Raw genomic sequence first — 22556 nt, 5'->3', positions numbered from 1 at the left:
CTGGACTACAGAATCATGGATTTTCTAAATTCAGGACTCACCCCTCGCCTTTTAATTGCATCACGAAGCAACCCCACCACATTGTTGCCCTCAGCTCCGGATGCTTTAAACCCTTTAGTCCAGTTCAAAAGGATCCCCTGTGAAGAAATATCAATGTGGTCAAATATCATGCATTGTTCTCCAGGAAGCAATATGTTTTGAGCATGTGGCAGCCACTTATGTCTAAGTGCAGAAATACAGCTAACAACTGGTGAAGCACAACTAAAAGAGTATTGTGGGTGAGACAATTGAGAAAGTAAATGCCCACAGATCTACCATGCAAACAGGGATTTGCATTCTCTGTGTTTGGGATGCATTGAAGGCCCATCCCAGACATGAGTTCAGATTCAGATGGCTTTTGAAAAACCAGAACCTTGGTAATAAAACTTTAGCATTATAAATGATCGTGACCTTTATCGTTTGTGCCCAACACTTCAAACACATGAGACTGATGTAATCTTAAAGACAATCCATGCTGTCTCACCTTGTCAATATCCTCATGACGGACGGGAAATGAGAATGTGAATCCCAGTGGCAGCTTCTTGTCTTTCATGTTGTGTTGGTCCAGGAAGTTGGAGATACACAACGCAATGTAATCAAAGAGCTGGCAGAAAACAAATAAATGATGTAAGAAACAGCTATTATAATCACAAATGACAGAGGATAGAAACAAGTGTGCAAATATGCAATTTGTTTCAGTCAAACAGTTTCTGATCTTTCTCGAGAATAAATATGCAATATACAGAAGAAACATGTTGCTGCAACTTTTTACCTGGTAGTTATCAAGATGAAAACAAGAACGTCGATGTTCAAATAAGTTTAAATTTCAAACAATCTCAACAATTTAGAACACTGGAAAAAAAATTGCTCAATGATTGTCAAGTGAGCTCTCTGATTTTTAAAGTATTCCAGTGGAGGTAATCATCGGGAATGATCGGTTCCCCATATTCCTGAGTAATTCAAAACATGTGTAAGGTTTGAACAGATTCGGAAATGCAGAAATAAAATCAAGAACAGTTGCACAAGGACAAGCAGTTAAATCAGACTGTACCACTGGGTAAGTTTATAAACTCTTACCATTTCTGCCGTGCCAGTCATGACAGCAATTGGAATGGAGTACCTCTGGTTACTGGTTATAATTTTCCAACTTCGGTTCTCATCTTCGCCTACTTTCACCAGCATCACGCGGAAATTTGTGCCTCCCAGATCCAGTGCCAGGAAATCACCCACCTCTATGTGTGAAGGACAAGGGAAGATTTGTCACTCAATGTACATGCATGCATTGAAAAGAATGCCTAATTGCAAAAGAAACACCAAACTGGCTGAGAGAAAGCATTTTACAACTCAGCTAAGAGAGAATGCTGGAATACTCAGCAAGTTGAGCAGAAACTGCATAAATAGAAGTGTTAACATTTCAGGTGAAGGTTTTTCAAAGCAACTCTTACTTTTCAAGGTTCAAAAGGAATTCTGAAACAGCTGTCCAAAATAAGAGAGATCTTGGAACAGAATTAAACAAAGAATCTCTTTCCAGTGTCCTGGACAAAACTTGTCCCTCAAACAACTTAACTAAAACATTCTCGCTGTTTACTTACTGCTGTCGTGGGAACTTTCTGTACACAAAGTAGATTATCTATTTGCCTGCAATACAACAGGGATTATACTACAATCGGCTGTGAGTTCTGAATATCTAAAAAACATGCAAAGATTCTGTCTTAATGCAAACTTTTTTGTTTTCTTTTGCAGTATGTGCAAAGCAAAATCATACGTTTGGCAGAGAAGAAGAATGGGAAAAAAAAGTGTTATACATGCAATATATTGAATGATGACATTTGGATCAGAATGCGACCTTCCAGCACTGCACATTGCTCCAATCTCATGGGACCACTGAACTGTTCAGCTATTGGGTAGCTGTCACATATTGACAATAACAATAAATCAAGTACAGTAAGCTAGAATTTGATTGTTCCAGTGCCAATGTTATAAGCATACTCAAGTTGTTCACAAGAGACTTTATACAACGTTTAGAAGGGTAGCATGTTTTCTTATAATGATTTTGCAATTAATTATGTGTTGGGTCAATATTTTTCAGCAACTTAGTTTTTTCTACCTGAGCCATCTGGTGTAGAACGTACGTAAGTAGGCAGCATCTTGACACTGGCTGTTTTATGAGTTTCAAGCCGCAGACCTTTCTCCATTTCCTGCTGTATTCTCCGCATCACTTCCAGCAACTCCTCTTTCTCAAGGTGAAATTCTGACAAAATCTGCTGCACCTAATAAAGAGCAACAGATGGAAGCTAGGTAATACATGTGGGCGGTCATGTGATGAAATCCATTTCCAGCATTCGATGAGAATATAATGTTCAGGGTACACTCAAGGCTGCAGTATTTGGCTGTCTCCAAATGTCAGTGACATTCAGTTCTGCGCAGCAATTGAGGAAGGGCTATTGCAAGGTTTATAAAAGGTCACTTAGGATAGCTCTGGAGGTAATTGAAGAGGAGCTCCAAGGTTATAGTTGGGAAAGTCAGGGAAGATGTGAGAGGGAGAGAGAGAACTGAAAACTCCATGCAAGTGTTGTGACAGTTTGCTGTGTTGCTGGAAAGGCAGCTGAACATTACAGATTCTGAGAGGAGTGAAGAGTAGTTGGATCACATTTTTGGTGTGAGGGGCAGGAAGAAATCTGAAGAGCTCATGTGCAGTTAAGGGTTGGAGTCAGGAATGAGAAGAAATCCTGAGGAGCTCAAAAGGTGGGAGGATCACTGCCTCTATGTTAGGGAAAGTCATGTGGTGCTTGGAAGAAGCCTGCAACCATTGATACTTCAATGCAGCTGGGAAATTTGGGCTTGGAAAGCTCCCAAACAATATTTATTCAATGTAACTGAGCTACGTTGGAGCAAAGGGGAAAATGTAGGAGTGGGCCTGGCTTTCTGAAGCTGGTTGTCAGCAAAGAGCTAGAATTAAGCTTGTTCATAAGTGCTGGAACACAGTTTTGGAGTCCAGGGGAACTTCAACCCAAGGAAGGATGGTGATCAACAAGAACAGGAGTGGTCACTGAGGCAGTCCATGAGAGAGCAGATATCAAGAGGGAGTTTCAAGGCCATATCTTCACAAATGAAGAATTATGATCCCTTGTGAAGTTTGAGGAGATTTCTTGTCCCATCATGACATTAATGCCCGAGGGGAAGGAGGAGGGATTGCTGTGATATTTGTGGTATCTGTATTGATGGCATTGGTTACTTGATGCACAAGGGTGTAGTTTTTCATGACAGTCAATATTAATCATATTTACCTCACATTCATTCTGGGTGTTGTACACATAATGTGTTACTGTTCTAAGGTTGCACAGTGAAGTGTAGTGTCGTTTGTTCAAAATCATTGAACCTTTTGCCTTTATTCTCTAAGCCCCCTGTATCTCACACTTTGGCTAGTTTCAAGTTAAAAGTTCCTGATCCTGAGCCAGATCAGACCAAAATTTGGTAATATGGCCTGGGAGTGTAATTGAATGAAAGAGCTTGTGCTTCACATGTAAGACAAGATTTCATACAACTTGCATTTTTATATTACCTTTTATGAAGAAAACTGTCTCAAGCCAAAATCAAGAAGAACAATTGTTACTAAGCTGTACACAAGGACTATCAAGGCAGATGTCCAAAATCTTACTTAGCGATAGATTTTAAGCAGCATCTTCCACTATGGCACTTTACGGCCTTCAACAACTTAAGACATTGAAACCTATTCTTCATTATAATTACACACTCTTTTCCCCAAAATGTTGCTTGCATAGATTTGCCTCAGCAATGCTGACCTATTTTAATTTATTAACACACACCATGAATAATGATTGTTTTCACCTCTTCTCTACTCCCATTCATAGTCATTTTGCTTCTTGCTCTGGGGACTCTCACCATCTGTTTTTCTTGTTCCCCCTCCCCCTTGTTAACAGCCACAAAATCCAATATTCAGTTCCAATTAAGAGTTGCACAGAACATGAAAAGTTAACCACATTTCCATCTCCAAAGATGCTGCCAGATCTGCTCAGATTCTCCAGAACTTTCTGTTCTTCATTTCAGATTTCTAGCAGTCACATTATTTAATGCAACAGAGTGACTAAAGCTTGATTCAATTATGCAGTCTGCTGAATTCTCAACTCCACTCAGCTGGTACATGTGCCTTCTCACAGCAAGGATATATGCATTTTGCAAGAATCTCGTTTGATGGACAATGATGGACAAAGTAAGATGCTCTTAAATTAGCAGGCAGCTTTTGTGAATCATACTGGAAAATTACTTTATGTATAGCAGTTCCTTTTATTATAATCTTCTATGATGCACACCACTGGCACATCGTTATTGAAAACTCAGCTTCGCCCTCCCTGTAATTTTACAACCTCCACAGAATTCTTCATCTTGTGAATTTTGTGATTCCCAAACTGTCTCCCACCCAAGTAGTATATAACATAAAACTAAATGCTTCTGTTAATGTTATTAATTAATAAGAATCGCACTATGCTCATGTTGCACCATCTGAATTGCTTGTAGTGCATCTTTACCTCTGTGCATAAAGGTCTGAATTCAAGTCACACCTGCCGCAAAGGTGTGCCTTAACATATTTGAACAGACTGATTGCGAAAATAATTTTTAAGAATTAATTTCCAGAGGTTCAGCTGGTCTGTGGAAGGAAATAATAGTCTGTTAGGAGAAAGTGAGGACTGAAAATGCTGGAAAGTTGGAGTTGAAAAGTATGGCACTGGAAACGCACAGGTCAGGCAGCATCTGAGGAGCAGCAGAGTTGACATTTTAGGCATAAGCCCTTCATCAGTAACATGTAGTGGGAAGGAGGCTGAGAGATAAATAAGGAAATGTGCGTGGGGCTGGGGGAGGAAGGTAGCTGGGAAGGCGAGAGGTGGATGCAGGTGTAGGGGGAAATAGTGATAGGTCAGTGGGGAAGGTAGAGCAGGTAGATGGAAGAAAGATGGACAGGTAGGACAGTTCAAGAGGGCATTGCTGAGTTGGAGGATTGGAAGTGGGAAGAGGTGGGGACGGTTGTGGGGAGATTTGGAAACTAGTGAAGTCAATGTTGATGCCGAGTAGTTGAAGGGTCCCTAGGCAGAAGATGAGGCGTTCTTCCTCTAGTTGTTGGGTGGCTTGGATATGGCAATGGAGGAGGCCCAATACTTGCATGTCCTTGGGGGTGTAGGAAGGGGAATTGAAGTGGTTCACCACAGGGCGGTGGGGTTGTTTGGTCCATGTGTCCCAGAGTTGTTCTCTGAAATGCTCCGTGAGTTGGCATCCTGTTTCCCCTGTGTTGAGGAGACCACATTGAGAGAAACGGACTCAGTAGATCATTTGCAGGAAACGCTCTGCCGAATGTGAAAAGATCCTTTTGGGCCTTGGGTGGAGGTGAGGAGGGAGGTGTGAGCACAGGTTTTACACCTCTTGCAATGGCAAGGGAAGGTGCCGGGAGTGGAGGAGGGTTGGGGCGGGTGGTGGACCTAACGAGGGATTCATGGAGGGAATGATCTCTGCGGAACACATAGGGGTAGGGAGGGAAATATATTTCTGGTGGTGGGGTCTGATAGTAAGTGGCAGAAATGGCAGAGGATAACATGCTATATTTGTGGGCGGCACGGTGGCACAGTGGTTAGCACTGCTGCCTCACAGCGCCAGAGATCCGGGTTCAATTCCTGCCTCAGGCGACTGACTGTGTGGAGTTTGCCCGTTCTCCCTGTGTCTGCGTGGGTTTCCTCCGGGTGCTCCGGTTTCCTCCCACAGTCCAAAGATATGCAGGTCAGGTGAATTGGCCATACTAAATTGCCTGTAGTGTTAGGTAAGGGATAAATGTAGGGGTAGGGGTATGGGTGGGTTGCGCTTCGGCGGGTCGGTGTGGACTTGTTGGGCCGAAGGGCCTGTTTCCACACTGTAATGTAATCTAATCTAATCTAATATCCAGAGATTAGTTGGGTGTAAGGTGAGAACTGGGGGGGTTTATCCTTATTGTGGTTGGAGAGATGGGGTTCAAGGGCAAACGTGTGAGAAGTGAAGGAGATGTGCTGGAGGGCATTGTTGATCACAGGGGAGGAGAAATTGCAGGTCTTGAAAGGGGAGGCCATTGGGGATGTCCTGGAGTGGAACTGCTCCTCCTGAGTGCAGATATGGTGGAGGAGGAGGAATTGGGAGTAAAAGATTCTGGTTTTACAGGAGGGAGAAGGTGTAGTCAAGGTAGCCGTGGGAGTCGGTGGGTTTGAAATTGTTGTCCGTGTTGATAGAGACGGAGATAGAGACGGAGAGGTCCAGGAAAGGGAGGGAGGTGTCAGAGATGGTTCATGTGAATAGCAGTCTGCTGTTGTGCTGCACTGAATATTGCAAAAAAAACCTGTGAGAAAAACTGATTGGCTCCTGCTTCTTCCTTTGCCAGATGGATATTGATTGCATTATACTCCATTCCTGTAAATGTCTGAATTTAATTCTTAGCAACAAACCATGTTTACACATGAGCTTCTTGACACACATCTGGTTGTGCTGTGAGCTGACAACGTTATTTGGTAATTTATCACTAAACAGGACAGTCAATCAAAGGTAGATGCTTGCAGCGTGATCAATTTTTCAGACTTGCAGTACAGCGGAGGTGATTATGGAAAGCTTCCAGCTGATTTATGATACCAGATGATGGCAACAATTTGACTCCTGGAGCACAGCCGTTCCTTCTGTCCATATAATTAGCTTGATACCGTGGTGATAGATTTACAATGTGAGAAACTGATTGAAGCAGTATAGTAGATGGGTGCCGTAAAAGTCGAACATCACACGAGCAGTAAACTACTGTGGCAATGCAAAAAATATTATGAATGTTTTGAGACATCGAACACAACTCATTGTCATGGTATATCAGAATTATGATTTGAAACTTCTCTCAACACTTCAGTTTCTATTCACATCACAAAGGCGGTTACTTTATGAAAGAAAGAATATATAGTTTGTGTTTTTTTCAATCTTAAGAATCCAATATGTTTCACTTAATGGGGAGTAAAGGCCAAATGGTTTTGCCATGAGACTAATAAACCAGAGACCAGGTCATGTTCTGGGGACCTGGGTTCGAAACCCACCAAAAACATGATGAAATTCAACGCATAATAATGAATTGATTGACAAAAAAACACAGCTGGTTCAGTGATGTCCTATAGGCAGGAAATCTGTCAAACTCCTTGGTCTGTCCCACATTTGACTGCAGACTCATAGTAACATGCTTGAGTCTTGACTGTCCTCTGAAATGACTGAGCAATCCAGAACTTGCCATACATGTAGCTGAACTTTTCCAGCACAGGTACAACACTGGCATCAACCAACAATGTCTGAAGTTACTCAAGTATTTTCTATACACAAGAAGTAGGATAAATCCAACCAATTACTGTCCTATCAGTATCTTCCTTCAGTGTTGCTGGGTCCACATCCTGCAACTCCATTTCAAAAGGTCAACCTACACCAAATGGATCTCAGAGACTATCACTCTGGCCCTTCCTCTTTTTTTTGCAAAAAATGGAGCTCTGCATTTCTGAGAGCACGTTCCACTCAAAACTCCCTCAGAAATGAGAAAATGTACTTGCATTCTGATGGTTCTTTCAAAGTGCAGAGCTGTTAAGGGTAAGCTAAGTGTACTTCCTTGTTATCGTAGTCAGCAGTATTCTGAAATGTAAAGTTTCCAACAGCTACTTTTAACCGCTGCTTTCAAACTATAAATCCAGAAGGCAAGTACTGTAGACTGCTAGGTACGTTGGTCCCAGGTTTCATGGTAAATCAGATGCCAGCTTGGGAGGTGCCATTTGCAGAATCCCAGACAGGTAGAAGAGAGAGGGGGTGCCACATTAAGTAGTATGGAGACAACATTCCCCACCAAATTCCCTTTGGTCACATATCTTTGATTATGGCATTGCATCAGAATCACAGTTTCACGAAAAAGTGCACAATTCAATTCCTTCATGAAAATTCAATGATGGGACAAAATCACAAACAACAGGGTCCACACCAAGGTCAACAGACCCACCAGGAGGCAAGCGCTGAAATCTGGCTCTGAATATCCTAGAACCTGCATCCAACATCCAACTGTCCACAGGAAGGCCAAAAGTGTTACAGCTGCATAAGGTTTCCCAAGTCGCCTCCAAGGCCAATATGAACTGCCACTTTTGTGGACACTGCATCATACTCTTCAGTCACACGATCTCTCTGAAAGCACTCAATTGTAAAGATTAGCACCATACAATTCAAGTGCAATACAGAGGAACGGTGTGACGACTGAGTCAATGCAGAGAGGCCTTTTATATATGAAACTAGCTGAACTGAATAGACAAGTAAATGCAACAAATGAGACCACAGGTTTCACAGAAGTAGGACTCGATCATCAAAGTTAAGTGACAATACTTTGATTTAAGATAAGTATTACCAATGACCTTTTTGAAGTGTCATATACCTTAGTTGGCAAGACATTAAATGTTGATGATCATGTTGTGTGATGGAGAGCATATGATAATTAAAAAGGAAACAGTAAATAAGTTTAGATGTTTAAACATGGAAACAGAAAGTGTTTGAAAACAATTAGAGGGATGAGAGAAACACTGGGCAGAATCTTAATGTGGGCTTTGGCATCTTGACTAAAGAAGAGTGCTAAGCCCACACTTGCTTTCAGCAAGGCCTGTTCAGCAATCTTTAGGGAGATTCCCCAGCTACACAGGGTCAACTGCAGACAGGATTAACATGCTGCTGGCCCCGAGCATTGGAAGCCCCAACTAGACAACTGAGCATGGAGAGGACTCTGTGAAGGGGCTTTCCAACCTGCAGAGAGTGTGAAACCTTCATCTCCAATGTAGCGTGGATCAAGACTGCCACAGGGCCACTTTGGGTGGTCACTCATGCTCTCTGCTGGCGTCCATTAGGACTTGTAAAACTTTAAACTAGCTGTCGACCTCTACTTGGAAAAATGTGATCCACAGCTGTCCAGCCTCTGGAAAGCTCCTTGGCAGTTGGGACTGTGTTGAGGAACAATCTCGACAGGACTACCTATTCTTTTCCAGGTCTGCAATTTCATCAGTGTCTGTTCATGAGTATCCATCTTCTTCTCAGAAGATTGACGAGCATGGATCTCCATTTCTGACTGTCCTGTAGTGCCCTAACATTTTTCACGGAGGTCAAATGGTTCCTTGAATACACATTATGTCAATTTTGTGTGTTCGCTGTCTGTTCGAGTGAAATGACCAAAATATTATATCCTTCCCTTGGATGTTTTGTTCTAATTTTGTCTTTCCTCCAGCCATCTCTCGCATTTCCTCTGTGTAGGATTTCTTTCAGTCCACATCTCAATGCATTCAGTTGGGTCTTTGCTTATTATCCATGTCTAAAAAAATATGTAACATAGATTGAACATTGTAACATCGGAACAAGGATTGAGCATTCAGCTGTCAAGACTGTATGTTCTGGATTCCAGAGATGTTCACCCCATTCCATTTTCCACATGATCTCCAATATAAGGATACATTGACTCCGAAGGAGGACAACATAAGTTTACAAGAATTATACTTGGACTTCAGGGGTTAAGCTATAATGAGAGATTATGCAAATCAGTCTGTTATCTCTATAATTCACAAAGTTGAAGTGTAATCTCATCGAAGTCTTCAATATACTGAAAGGAAAAGACAGGGTAGGTAAAAATAAACTATTTCTACTGGTTGGGGATGTTAGGACCAGAGGGTATAGTCTAAAACTTCGGGCCAGACTGTTCAGAAGAATTGTAGGGAAGCACTTCGACACACAATGGGTGGTGAAGGTTTGGAATTCACTTCAAGAAATGGCAGTGGATGCAGGATCAGTTGTTATATTTTAAATCTGAGATAGCCACATTTTTGTGAAGCAAAGCTTTGGGGACTTTGGGCCAAAGGTACATATATGGAGTTAGGCTACAAATCAGCCATGATCGCAATGAACAGCAGAACAGGGTTGAGGGGCTGAATGGCCTCTTCGTTATCTGATATTCCATATCCTTTAATGGCAGCAGTTTCCAGAAACCAATCAATTTGTCTCTTGACCATGCTCCATGATTGAGCTTCCACAGCTCTCTGAGATAGAGAGTTTCAAAGATTCATCATTCTCTGAGTGAGGAAATTCCTCTGTTAATGTCTTTAATACCATCACCCTTATCTTGGGAAAATCTCCAAATGGGAAGTATCCATTCTGTCAAGCCTGAATTTTTAAGTTTCAAATAGATCACTCTTCACACCTTAAGAGAATAGAGACACAATTTCTTCAATCTCTACTCCTAAGACAAGCTAACTATCTATTATATTCCAACTACCATGTTCTAGCTCATTCACTTATCCTATACACGTCCGCTTGAAGGCTCCTTGAAACCTCCTTACAACTTACGTTTGGTGTCATCAATAAATCTGTACATTTAGTGACAACCTGTAGCTGCTCAGACTCAGGCTTGGTTCACCTATTCCTATCAACTACTTCAGGGCTTGGAAAATCATCCCACTGTCCATTTCAAAGGGTTTTCTGATGGTTATTTACCTGTTAGAGCTGCATACCATTTGCAGCGGAATTATTCACAATAATTAGCTATATGGCCAAGGTCACTTACTCTCTCTCTCAGGTCAGCACTTTACAGAGGAGAGAACAGCAAATTATTCAAAACAATTAAATGTTCTTTCCATGAGCTCAAGTCACTGTTTAGCTTTTTTTGAAGTTTCTGCAGTTCAACATTCTGTTCACTGCTTTAAAATCAAAGCACATTTCTATCAGAATCACTTTGTTCTGTCTTCTGACTAAAACTGACTGAATTCAGAATTTCCCACGAGATGTGACTAAGTGTCTGTGTGACAAGTTAGAGCATTCTGGTTTATGGTGTGCCATGAGAGGCTGCTGCACCATGCAGCACAGTGGTAGCATAACACTGGATTGAATTTAACTGACTACGGTCAGATTATTTGTGTGTGAATGGACAGAAGAAATGAGAGCAATTCCTCAGATAAGAGGGGTGTCTGTCAGAAGAGACTGAGAAGGATGAGCTTTACCACTGGCAAGTTTATAAACATTAGACTTTAAGCAACTGGAACATACACAGCAATAACCATCGCCGACACTCACTTTGGTTTCCACCATGATCACTCAGCTCTCAATCTCATGTAGCGTGGACCAGAAGGGGCCAACAGAACTGAATTCCAGAGGTGAAATGAGAATGAGAGCTTGACTTCAAGGTAGCAATTGACTGAATGCACCATCAAAAGGCCCTTGTAAAATTGGACAATAACTCTTCCCTTCCTTTCCTTTACTTATCTGTCTCCATCTCTGAGAAAAGGCTACAGGGGAACTATGACAATGAGCTCAGGTCCGCAAATATAGTTCTTCGCACCCTGCTGCTGATAAAGCTCTTTCATATTTTTCCAGTTTCTCTGCCTCCGTTGCATCTGTTCTGATGATGTAATCTGCCTCAAGGGTGCTTATATCATGTCTTCCATTTTCCTTGACTCAGTAATCCACACCACCCCCAATTGTGACAGGGTCCTCGAAGGTGTCCAATCCATTTCCTGCATTTGTGCTCTCTAATGCCAATTCCTCCCTTCTGAAGGCCTAATATGGTTCCCCTTGTCCTCACGTTTCATGCTACTCGCATCCACACGTAACAAATAAGCCTTGACCATGTTTGCCATCATGAAACATATCTTTCCTTTTGTGTTTTAGTATTCAGAAGAAACTAATCTGTCTACAATACTGGTGGACTGGTCCATATTTAAGAACTCAGGGCCAATCAAGATGAGTACACCATTCCATTACAGAGTTCATTCACAAGTGTGTGCCTCAGATGCACCTTTTCCCTCAGTCACCCCTGCAAATGCCGGAGTGATTTTTGAGAGTGAACCCACAGAAAGCTACTGACCCCGATGAAGGTTCCAGCTGTGCACTCTGATCCTACGCGTACCAGTTGACAGGAGAATTTGCTGACATCTTTAACCTTTCCTTACTATGCTCTGAAGTCCCCACCTGCTTCAAGAAAACCACCACTGTCACGGAATAAAAGAAAACTCATGCAGTGAGCCTCAATTACTACTGCACGATGACTTTGACTTCCCTTATTATGAAGTGCTTTGAGAAGTTAGTCACGGCTCATATCAAAACTCTAGCCTCCCAGCCTGCCTTGATCCCTTGAAATTTGTCTACCATCGCAACAGGTCCATGGCAGATGCCATCTCCTTGGCTCTACCCTCATCCCTGTAACATCTGGGGAACAAGATAGCTACATCAGGCTCCTAATCATTGACCACAGCTCCACTTTCAACACCATAATTCCAACCAGACTAATCTTCAAACTCTGATTCCTCGGTCTCTGGTCAGCGCTCTGCAACTGTATCCTTGACTTCCTGATCCAATGACCATAATCAGTGAGAATAGGCAACAGCATCTCCTCCATGACAATCCTCACTGGTGCCCCACAAGGCTGAGTACACTGCCTCTTGCTATACTCCCTGTACACCCGTGACTGTGTGGCCAAATTTCATCCTAACTCTACAAGTTTCCTGACGACACCACCGTTGTAGGCTGGATCTCAAACAATGATGAGATAGAATACAGTAAAGAAATAAACTGTTTGGTGGCATGGTGTAAATCTCTCCCTCAATGTCAGCAAAACAAAAGAGCTAGTCATTGACTTCAGGAAGCAAGGTGGAGTGCATGCCCCTATCTGCATCACTGGAGCTGAGGTGGAGGTGGTCAAGAGCATCAGATGTGAAGGTCACCAACAATCTGTCCTGTTCCACCCAAGTTGATGCGATGGTCAAGATAACACAACAATGCCTCTACTTCCTGAGGAGGCTAAGGAAATACAGCATATCGGTAATGACTTTTATCAATTTTTATAGGTGCATCACAGAAAGCATTCCAACCGGATGCATCACAGCTTAGTATGACAATTGCTCTGCTCAGGACAGTAAGAAACTAGTGAGTTGTGAACACAGCCCAGTCCATCACGCAAACCATCCTTCCATCCATTGACTCGACCAAGACTTATCAGTGCATCAGGAAGGCAATCAACATCATCAAAGACCCCACCCATCCCAGTTATAATCTCTTCCATCGGGCAGAAGATACAAAAGCTTAAACACACTTCAGAAAGATTCAAGAATCGTGTCTACCCCACAGGTATGAATGGACCTCAAATTGCAAATCTAATGTTGACCTTGCTCTTTGTGCATCTTCTCCATCTGTAACATTGTATTGCTCATTCTGCTGTATTACTCGATTGCACTTTGTCTGGCATGATTTGCCTATGCTGCACGCAAAACAAAACATTTCACTGTATCTCGGCAGATGTAACAATAATAAATGAAATCGAAACCATGGTTCATTCCTCTGTCATCCCAAACGCCCATCCATTTCCAGCATTTCTCCATGCAAGAGGAGAAGAGACAACACCTGCCCCATCACTTCATCTCTCCAACTGTCCAAAGTCCCAAAACTGCTTCCAAGTGGTACAGCAACACAAGAATATTTGTTTCAATTCAACCAATTGTATTTTCTGTTTATAGAACATAAAATGTTACAGCGCAGTACAGGCCCTTTGGCCCTTGACGTTGCACCGACCTGTGAAAATAATGTGCTGCCCATCTAACCTACATTGTTCCACTATTATCCATATGCATGTCCAATGCCCATTTAAATACCCTTAATATTGGCAAGTCTACTACGGTTGCAGACAGGCCGTTCCATGCCTCTACTACTCTGAGTGAAGAAACTACCCTGAATATATGTCTTAAATCTATCACCCCTCATTTAAAGCTATGTCCCTTTGTGTTAGCCTTCACCATCCAAAGAAAAAGGCTCTCACTGTCCACCCTATCTAACCCTCTGATTTTCTTATACGTCTCAATTAAGTCATCTCTCAACTTTCTTCTCTCCAATGAAAACAGCCTCAGTTCCCGCAGCCTTTCCTCATAAGACCTTCCTTCCATACCAGGTAACATCCCAGTAAATCTCCTCTGAACCCGTTCTCAAGCTTCCACATCCTTCCTATAATGCGGTGACCAGAACTGCATGCAATACTCCAGGTGCGGCCTTACAAGTGTCTTGTACAGCTGAAACATTACCCTGTGGCTCCATAATTAAATCTCCCTACCAATAAATGCCAACACACCATAAGCCTTCTTATTAACCCTATCAACCTGGGTGGTAACTTTCAGGGATTTATGTACCAGGACATCAAGATCTCTCTGTTCATCTACACTGCCAAGAATTTTACCATTAGCCCAGTACTCTGCATTCCTGTTACTTCTTCCGAAGTGAACTACCTCACACTTTTCCACATTAAACTCTATTTGCCACTTCACAGCCCAGCTCTGCCTCTTATCTATGTCCCTCTGTAACTCACAATAACCCTTGGCACTATCCACATCTCTGCCTACCTTAGTGTCATCCACAAATTTACTAACCTATCCTTCTACGCCCACATCCAGATCATTTCGAAAAATGACAAACAACAGTGGCCCCAAAACAGATCCTTGCGGCACACCACTGGTAACTGAGCTCCAGGATGAATATTTTCCATCAACCACCACCCTCTGTCTTCGTTCAACTAGCCAATTTCTGATCCAAACTGCTAAATCACCTTCAATCCCAAATCTCCGTATTTTGTGCAATAGCCTACCGTGTGGAGCCTTCTGGATGTAGGTTTGCTTGCTGAGCTGGAAGGTTCATTTGCAGATGTTTCATCACCATCTTCAGTAACCCTCCGGATGAAGCACTGCTGTTTCCTGCTTTCTAGTAATATGTTTGGGATTCCTTGGGTTGGTGATTTCATTTCCTGTGGTGAATTCATTTCCTATGTTGATGTCATTTCCTGCTCTTTTCTCAGGGGGTGGTACCTTATCAAACGCCTTACTGAAGTCCACATACACTACTTCAACCACTTTATCTTCATTCACCTATTTTGTTGCCTTTTCGAAGGACTCAATAAGGTGAGTGAGGCACAACCTACTTTTCACAAAACTGTGTTGACTATCCCTAATCAAATTATTCCTTTCCAAATGATTATAAATCCTATCTCTTATGACCTTTTCCAACACTTTACCCCCAACCGAGGTGAGGATCATTGGCCTATAATTACAACTCCCCTTCTTAAACAAGGGAACATTTGCTATCCTCCAGTCTTCTGGCACTTCTCTTGTCGACATTGATGACATACAGACCAAAGCCAATGGCTCTGTAATCTCCTCCTTGGCTCCCCGGAGAATCCGAGGATAAATCCCATCCGACCCAGGGGTCTTATCTATTTTCAGATCTTCCAAAATTGCTAAAACCTCCTCTTTATCAACAGCAATCCCATCTAATCTTGTAGCCCGTATCTCTGTATTCTCACTAACATCGTGCTTTTCTAATGTGAAGACTGACGAAAATTATTCATTAAGCGCTTCCCCGTGTCCTCAGATTCCACACACAACTTTCCACCTCTATATTTGATTGGCCCTAATTTTACTCTAGTCATTCTTTTATTCCTGATAAACCTATAGTAGGTTCTTAGGGTTTTCCTTGATCCTATCTGCCAACAACTTCACATTGTCCCCTCCTGGGTTTTCTTTGCCCTCTCTTTACATCTTTTCTGGCTAACTTATAACTTTCAAGCCCCCTAACTGAGCCTTCACGCCTTATCCTCCAGAAGCCTTCCTCTTTTTCTTGACAAGAGCTTCAACTTCTTTCGTAAACCATGGCTCCCTCTTTTGACAACTACCTCCCTGCCTGATAGGTATATACTTATCAAGGACGCGGAGTAGCTGTTCCTTGAATAAGCTCCACATTTCAAGTGGATCCATCCCCTCCAGTTTCCTTCCCCACCCTACGCATCCAAAATCTTCCCTTATAATGTGGTTCATTCCAAACTGTGGAGAAAAAACACTGATAAAGTGGTGTCTTTGCAGAATACCTCTGTTCAGTCTGCAAACGTACCCCGACCTTTGCACAGCTTGCCATTTTAATTCTTCACCTTGCTTGCACATAGTTATCTCCTCTCTTGGCTCACCAGAGCATTCCAATTAAGCTTCACACAAGCTTGAAAAACATATCTTTTGATTTGGTACTTTACATTCTGCCGGCTGCAGATGAATCTGTTCATGATAGGGATGTGCAGGCTAAGACTGGCCATGAGAGATGCAGGGTTATAGGGTGGTGGGTCTGGATGGGATACTCTTCGCAGGATCATTGTTGACTTGATGGGCCGAATGGCCTGCTTCTACACTGCACGGATTCTATGATTGTAGACTCAATACTAAGTTCTACAATTTCATGCTATAACCTCTGTCACGACTCAGTTTCCTTCTCTTGGCAGTTTTGCAGTCCTACTCTTGATTTTGGAAAACAACTATTCATTATTCTGCCATTCACTTCTCCCTGGATACACAACTCATTTTCTAAACTGCCCATTCTAACTTCCCTTGGCTTTGACCTCCACCTTCCTCCCGTTCTTGTATCAATCTGTGTCTTCTGAAAATGTATTGCATTTCCAACTTTTCCCACTTCCGATGAAGAGTCATTGGTCTAAAACTCTGATTTCTCTCCACACAGTTGTTGCCAGACCTGATCAGATTTTTCCAACATATTGATTTCCGATCCACAATATTTTGCTTTTGTATCAAAGGCTGATGCAAATAATTACAGTTATGTGATGGAATACTCCTCCTCTTACCTTTGTGAATGCACAGTCAAGAAGCATGAAACCTTTCAGGATACAGCCCATTTGAACCCCACCCATCACATAGGAAGATTCACTTCCAATCCCACCAATGCACAATACTTTCAATGTGTAATGCTTAGAAGATGGATTGAGGAAACTAGTTGTAGCTTCTTCAGCAGGACCATCTAAATAGGCAAATTTTACTGTCTGGAAAAAGAGCTGCATCCAACAGGAACACCAACCATATCCTGCACTCTGTTTTGACTTGGAAACCTACCTTCATTGTCAGTGAGTCAAGAACCTGGAACTCTCTCGAACAGGGAGTACCTGCATTTCACGGATTACAGCAGTTCAAGAAGTTGGCTTGCCAACTCTCAAGGGTAATTATGGAATGACAACATGTCTTGACTTTCCCAGTGATAACAACATCCCATGGATGAAAAAAGAAATTCAACATAGCTTGATGGAATTGACACAAAGAGGCTGTTTGTCCTGATTGTAAAATTTAAAATATATGACTTCACATTTATCTTCATTGAACTGCATTTAATTATAACAGATGGATTATTAAAACAATCCTTTTGATTTCAAATTTAAGCACACCCAGCCTTGGCAGTGGGCATAGCAATTAAATGCTACAATATTGAAGAGATAGAAATCACAGTCAAATATCTACACAGTATTACATATTATAAAACCCCTGCTCCTGTCATCAAACATAAACAACGAAACACATATGCTGTCAAAAGTCGATGATTCGCTGCATCAGATTAGTGAACAGAAACTCAAAAAAACAATTAAATCTCACAGCAGATCCACGATTTATTCAGAAATAAACCATTTCAAAACTTTAGTGTTTTTCTGGTATTAATTGGGCAAAGACAAAATGAACTGATTCGAAAGCATCAATTTCAAAATACGACGATTGAAACAGAATCTTAAAGATGGAACAATGTCTCAAGGTCATTCAGAGAGAGTGAATTGAGATTTAAAATGTCCAGCACTTACAATTGTGATCTTTAAATATATATTCGCACAGCTACAAGAACTACACTTCTGAAGACGATGTCACTCCAACTGCCGTTGCAATTTAAGTTCTGGAAACGAATTAGGTTTAAGAAAACTATTTGTCCAAGTCCCTTTACAAACTCGCTTTCCAAAAGCAGAAGAGGTTTGAGATGCCCATTCACACAACATCCCAGGACAATTCAACTTCCTGAAAAAAACACAATTCCAAAAGCATTCCAAGTATCAACTCAAGAGAAACACTTTCATTTCCAGCTGTTTAGATGCCAAATAAGGCAAAAACAGATGAAGGTTAACTCGGTTGGGAATAATTTACATTTATGCTCTGATGTTGCGCCAGCTCAAAAGAAAGGGCCGGATTTACCTTCTGCATCCTACCGTAGTCTATTCTGGCTCCGTTACTCGGCATTAAGGCAATGTTTGTGTTTGAGGGTCTCAGCTCTGCACATTCACCAGTTCACAACTGCCGCGGAAGCTCCTTCAGCAGGTTTTTAAATCCCGCCCTGTGATACCCCACCCCACCTCCCGTCTGGTCTCTCGGAATTTTTTTTTTGTTCCCAAACTGTCTCCTCGGTAAAGTCTGCAGTGGACCTGGCTCGGTGGGTCCCCCGTCTTGCCCTCGCCATCTCACGGATGCATTTCTTGCTCCTTTTGGTTCTTCGGAGCCTCTGCGAGCCGCCTGTCACCATGGAGACGCGGCCTGCTCCCTAGAAACGGAGCCTACACCCACGAACCAGGGAGAGGGACAGGGACAGGTCCCTGGCAAGAGCAGCATCCTTGCCCCGGTGGCCAAAGTGGGGAATCTGACTCCAAGTTCCAAACACACACACAGTCCACTGCAGAAGGTGGCCTCCTTTGGCAAGGAGTGCTGCTGCTGCCTGCTTCCAGTCACTACCACTCCATATAGACACATACACACATTAACTGGCTCTGTAAGGAAACCCAACAACGACCAAACAGAAAGAGCTAACATGTGAGCCTGCATAAGGAAATTGGCAAGCATTTACACAAGTTGATCTACTGCCAAAATCATGCTTTTTTCTAAAAAAGTCTCGACTATTCAGTAGAGAAGAACAGGCAGGAAAAATGTCCCCCAAGCAGTTAGAAAACTACAGTAAGAGGTTGGCATAACAAGAAATGGTGACACACAAAAGGCCTCAGTTGATGGTACTCTCACTTCAAAATTTGAATTCTGTGTGCTCAATCACCACTCGAGAAAAGACAGCACAAATCTCAAGGCTGACTCCATGGTGTTGCACTGAGGGATTGCCATTTCATGTAAAACTTCGGAGGAGCTGATACATTCCTTTGTCGCCAGGTTGAAGTCTGGGGAAGTGATCAAAATAGCTCAGGACATCTGATCATGATCCAATTGCTTTTTGTGAAAGCTGCCTGCAAAGTACTTCAGAAAACATTGAGGTCACAAAAAGTCCTGAAAAAATGCAAGCTTTTCTTCTTTTGTGAGATAGGTAAGTAAACATGAAATGGACTTGAGTTTAACAACTACATCTTCAAGTTGTGTTTGAACACAATCTTTACGAAAGCCGAATAAATTAATTTTAATTTGCATAGTATATCGGGGAAATGACAGGTTTTCATCTCACTCTGACTTCAAGCTTCCATCATCATGTTGTCCTTATGCAAAATGAACCTTCACGTTGTTCCATTTGAAGTATGATGTCATTCTTACAAATCAGGTGCCAAAATTATGATTATTTTCAGTCTTGCAGAACAATACAAAGTTAGAATCATATTTGAGACTTGGAACTGTGCCATATACGTCATAAAATTTCTTCCAAATCCTTATGGTAGAACTCTGAAGCACAGCTCACATTCTCATACAGTTACAAAAGCAAAACAATCTTCAGTGGGAACAATGGCTTGTGACCTGTGTCTCATTTCAACACTAATTCTTTAGTTTCCAAAGTGAAATTCATGTTGGCAGTTTTCAGCACAGTGAGTATCCAAAACAATTGTCTAAATTAAAATGACTGTTGATAAAGAGTGGATTATCAAACATTTTGTTGTATTTGAAAAAGTTTGGTTGTGTCATTGTTTAATTACATAAAATATAAAATCACATTTCTTTCAAGCTACTTTCAGTCCTGAAGGATTAAATAAAATGTCAAGGAGGGCTAGAGTGCACCGTCCAGATGACAAGATTTAACGAAGGCTGTATAACTTGTTTCTATACTGTTCATCATCTGTAAGCACTTAAAACTTGACCTCCTGACATAACTTCTTTTCCAAGGGGCAATTATGCATGAGTCAGAAGCTTCATTAAGCTTTTCTGCAGGTAAAAGATGCTTGAGATACTAGTGCCTTACATGAGAATTTTATGGATTATCATGGAAAGATTAATTTGTCTCCTTTCAACAAATTGATTCTTGTACTATGTGGCCTTCATGTGAATGTTTGGTGCCGTTGTGCTTCTGTCAAAGTTGAACATGTTCCTAAAAATGGTCTTGATGCACATGAATGTAACTAATAATCAATTTGCTTATGTTGAAAGGGTCACAAACACAGATGTGAAAAATCTCTAGTTAGAAATTACAACTTCCTCCCCGACAAGTGACCTTTTTCATGATTTGTTTCAAGTTGTAATCATGTGATATTTGTATCATTGGTATTACTTTGGTGTATGAAAATCATTGAGTACTGGAATTACTTTCCTGCAGAATTCCAACATGCTCAATTAGCACAAAATAAATGTTGTTGATGATTATCATCTCCTGAATGTGCTGGGTGACATTTTTCAGTATCACTGACATTATTCGGCTTCATGAGTTTAGAATTCTTCAGTTTTTTTCTTTCGTATTCAAGCATAGTCCGGCAAGCACATGACCGACCTGTAATCTGCATTAAATGTAACAGGTAAAATTATGGTCAATTGCTATAAAAAGCGACACTTTGATGCCTTTACTCTTGACTCATCAGGATGGAATTGCAGTACCAAATTTCAAATAAATAAACACAAATAATGATCCCCATGCGAATACGTTGACCGGGATTGCACAGTTTCAACTTAAACAAAAACTCAGGACATTATTGCCTTCTCCGTGACTGTCTCTCACCGAGTCCACTTTCTAATCAATCACCACTCTTCTCAAGCAATTTAAATTCTTGCTCCTTTGTTGCAATTTGGTCCTCTTTGCTGTTCTATCCTGGTACGTACAAAGCGAAAAGTTTTGACAGCATGTCTCTTTTCCCAGAAATTGTCATGTTCAGTACAAAGCAAATATTTGACTATGCTTTACTACACCCATTTCATTTCTGCTGAAAATACGTCATCTATTGCTGAAACTATTAAATGGTGGGATTGGCTTCAAAGTCAATTCATCACAAGATTCAGTTGTGATGTTCCAGTGGCGGCTGCTGCAATTTGTTAACTAAAAATAAAGTTGGCTAGGCAAAAGTGAGGACTTCAGGTGCTGGAGATTAGAGTTGAGAGCATGATGAAGAGCTTTTGCCCGAAACGTTGATTTTCCTGCTCCTCAGAGGCTGCCTGACCTGCTGTGCTTTTCTAGTACCACACTCTTGACAAAAATAAAATTGGTCGACTTGTAAATGAACAGATCCCTAAAATGATACGTGCAATACAGGGTAAGGAAAAATCTCTATTTCCAGGAAAGAAAAAATAATCTGCTTTGGCTTTAGGAGGCAAATGTTGAATATAAAACAGAAAATGCAAGAGAAACTCAACAGGTCTAGCAGCATCTGTATCCACTTCATTTATGAAACAAAAGCAAGAATTAGTGTTCAAGAGTCTGATATGCCTTCTTAAGAACTGAAAAGGGTTGCAAAATGGTGTTTTAATACACTAACAGAAGTGGAGGAGAAGCAAAGGGAACAGATGGTGTGAAGGTTTACTGCAAAACGCAAAGGGTTTGCTAATTGGGGTGAAAGAGCAATGTATATGTAAAAAGAGTATACGCAAGGGTGAAATTAGTTCTTCCAGCTCACAGCCAAGTCAACGAGACACAGCAACAATACAGGGAGAAGAATGTAAGAAAACTGGAAGATGTTTATGGGCGGCATGGTGGCACAGTGGTTAGCACTGCTGCCTCACAGCGCCTGAGACCCGGGTTCAATTCCCGCCTCAGGCGACTGACTGTGTGGAGTTTGCACGTTCTCCCCGTGTCTGCGTGGGTTTCCTCCGGATGCTCTGGTTTCCTCCCACAGTCCAAAAGATGTGCAGGTCAGGTGAATTGGCCATGCTAAATTGCCCGTAGTGTTAGGTAAGGGGTAAATGTAGGGGCATGGGTGGGTTGCGCTTCGGCGGGGCGGTGTGGACTTGTTGGGCCGGAGGGCCTGTTTCCATGCTGTAATGTAATGTAATCTAATCTAATGTCACGAGTTCAAGCTCTGAAATTGTGAATTTCAATACACAGTCTAAGAGTCTGTCAAGTGCTTAAGTTGAAAATGAGTTGTTGCTCCTCAAGTATGTGTTGTGCTTCATTGGAACATTGTTCTGAGCCTGCTACAAACTAGTTAGTGAAATGGCTGGAAGTCAGTCCTCTGGAGAGAGCAGAGGTGGCCTGCAAAGCTCACCTCATCTGCGTTTGGCATTGCCAATGTAAAGGAGAATGCATATAATAAATGAGATTGAATGAAGTACAAGTAAACCACTGCTTAATTTGCAAAGTGTTTTTAAAGCCGAAGGACAGTGACGATGACAGTGGAGAATGGGAAGTTTTACAACTTCTGTGAGTGCACAGTTAGATGCCATGGGTGGGGTTGGAGAGAAAGTGTAAGCAGTGAAGGAAGAGTGGACTAGGGTATCATAGAGGGATTC

General features: G+C 41.8%; 1 protein-coding gene across 2 annotated transcripts in view; it reads right to left on the bottom strand.

Annotated features, from left to right (window-relative positions):
- gck (glucokinase (hexokinase 4)) overlaps window positions 1-18261 on the bottom strand; it is a 39056-nt gene extending 20795 nt beyond the window's left edge. The window contains exons 1-5 of one of the 2 annotated variants that reach the window (XM_043681349.2): window positions 18126-18261; window positions 2147-2309; window positions 1117-1271; window positions 524-643; window positions 42-137 (exon numbers count right to left, since the gene is read on the bottom strand). In XM_043681349.2, coding sequence (XP_043537284.2) covers window positions 42-137; window positions 524-643; window positions 1117-1271; window positions 2147-2309; window positions 18126-18170 — 579 coding nt within the window. In that variant the 5' untranslated portion in view covers window positions 18171-18261. Of the gene's footprint in view, window positions 1-41; window positions 138-523; window positions 644-1116; window positions 1272-2146; window positions 2310-17743; window positions 18102-18125 lie in introns of those variants that run through there. The other variant, XM_043681350.2, reaches the window with a different exon arrangement.
- Between the last annotated feature and the right edge of the window lie 4295 nt (window positions 18262-22556).

Source organism: Chiloscyllium plagiosum, unplaced genomic scaffold, assembly GCF_037043375.1.
Source record: "Chiloscyllium plagiosum isolate Xiang-an unplaced genomic scaffold, Cpla_swu_hap1 HiC_scaffold_48, whole genome shotgun sequence".
NCBI classification, from domain to species: Eukaryota; Metazoa; Chordata; class Chondrichthyes; order Orectolobiformes; family Hemiscylliidae; genus Chiloscyllium; species Chiloscyllium plagiosum.
This window is presented reverse-complemented; position numbering and strand designations above follow the sequence as displayed.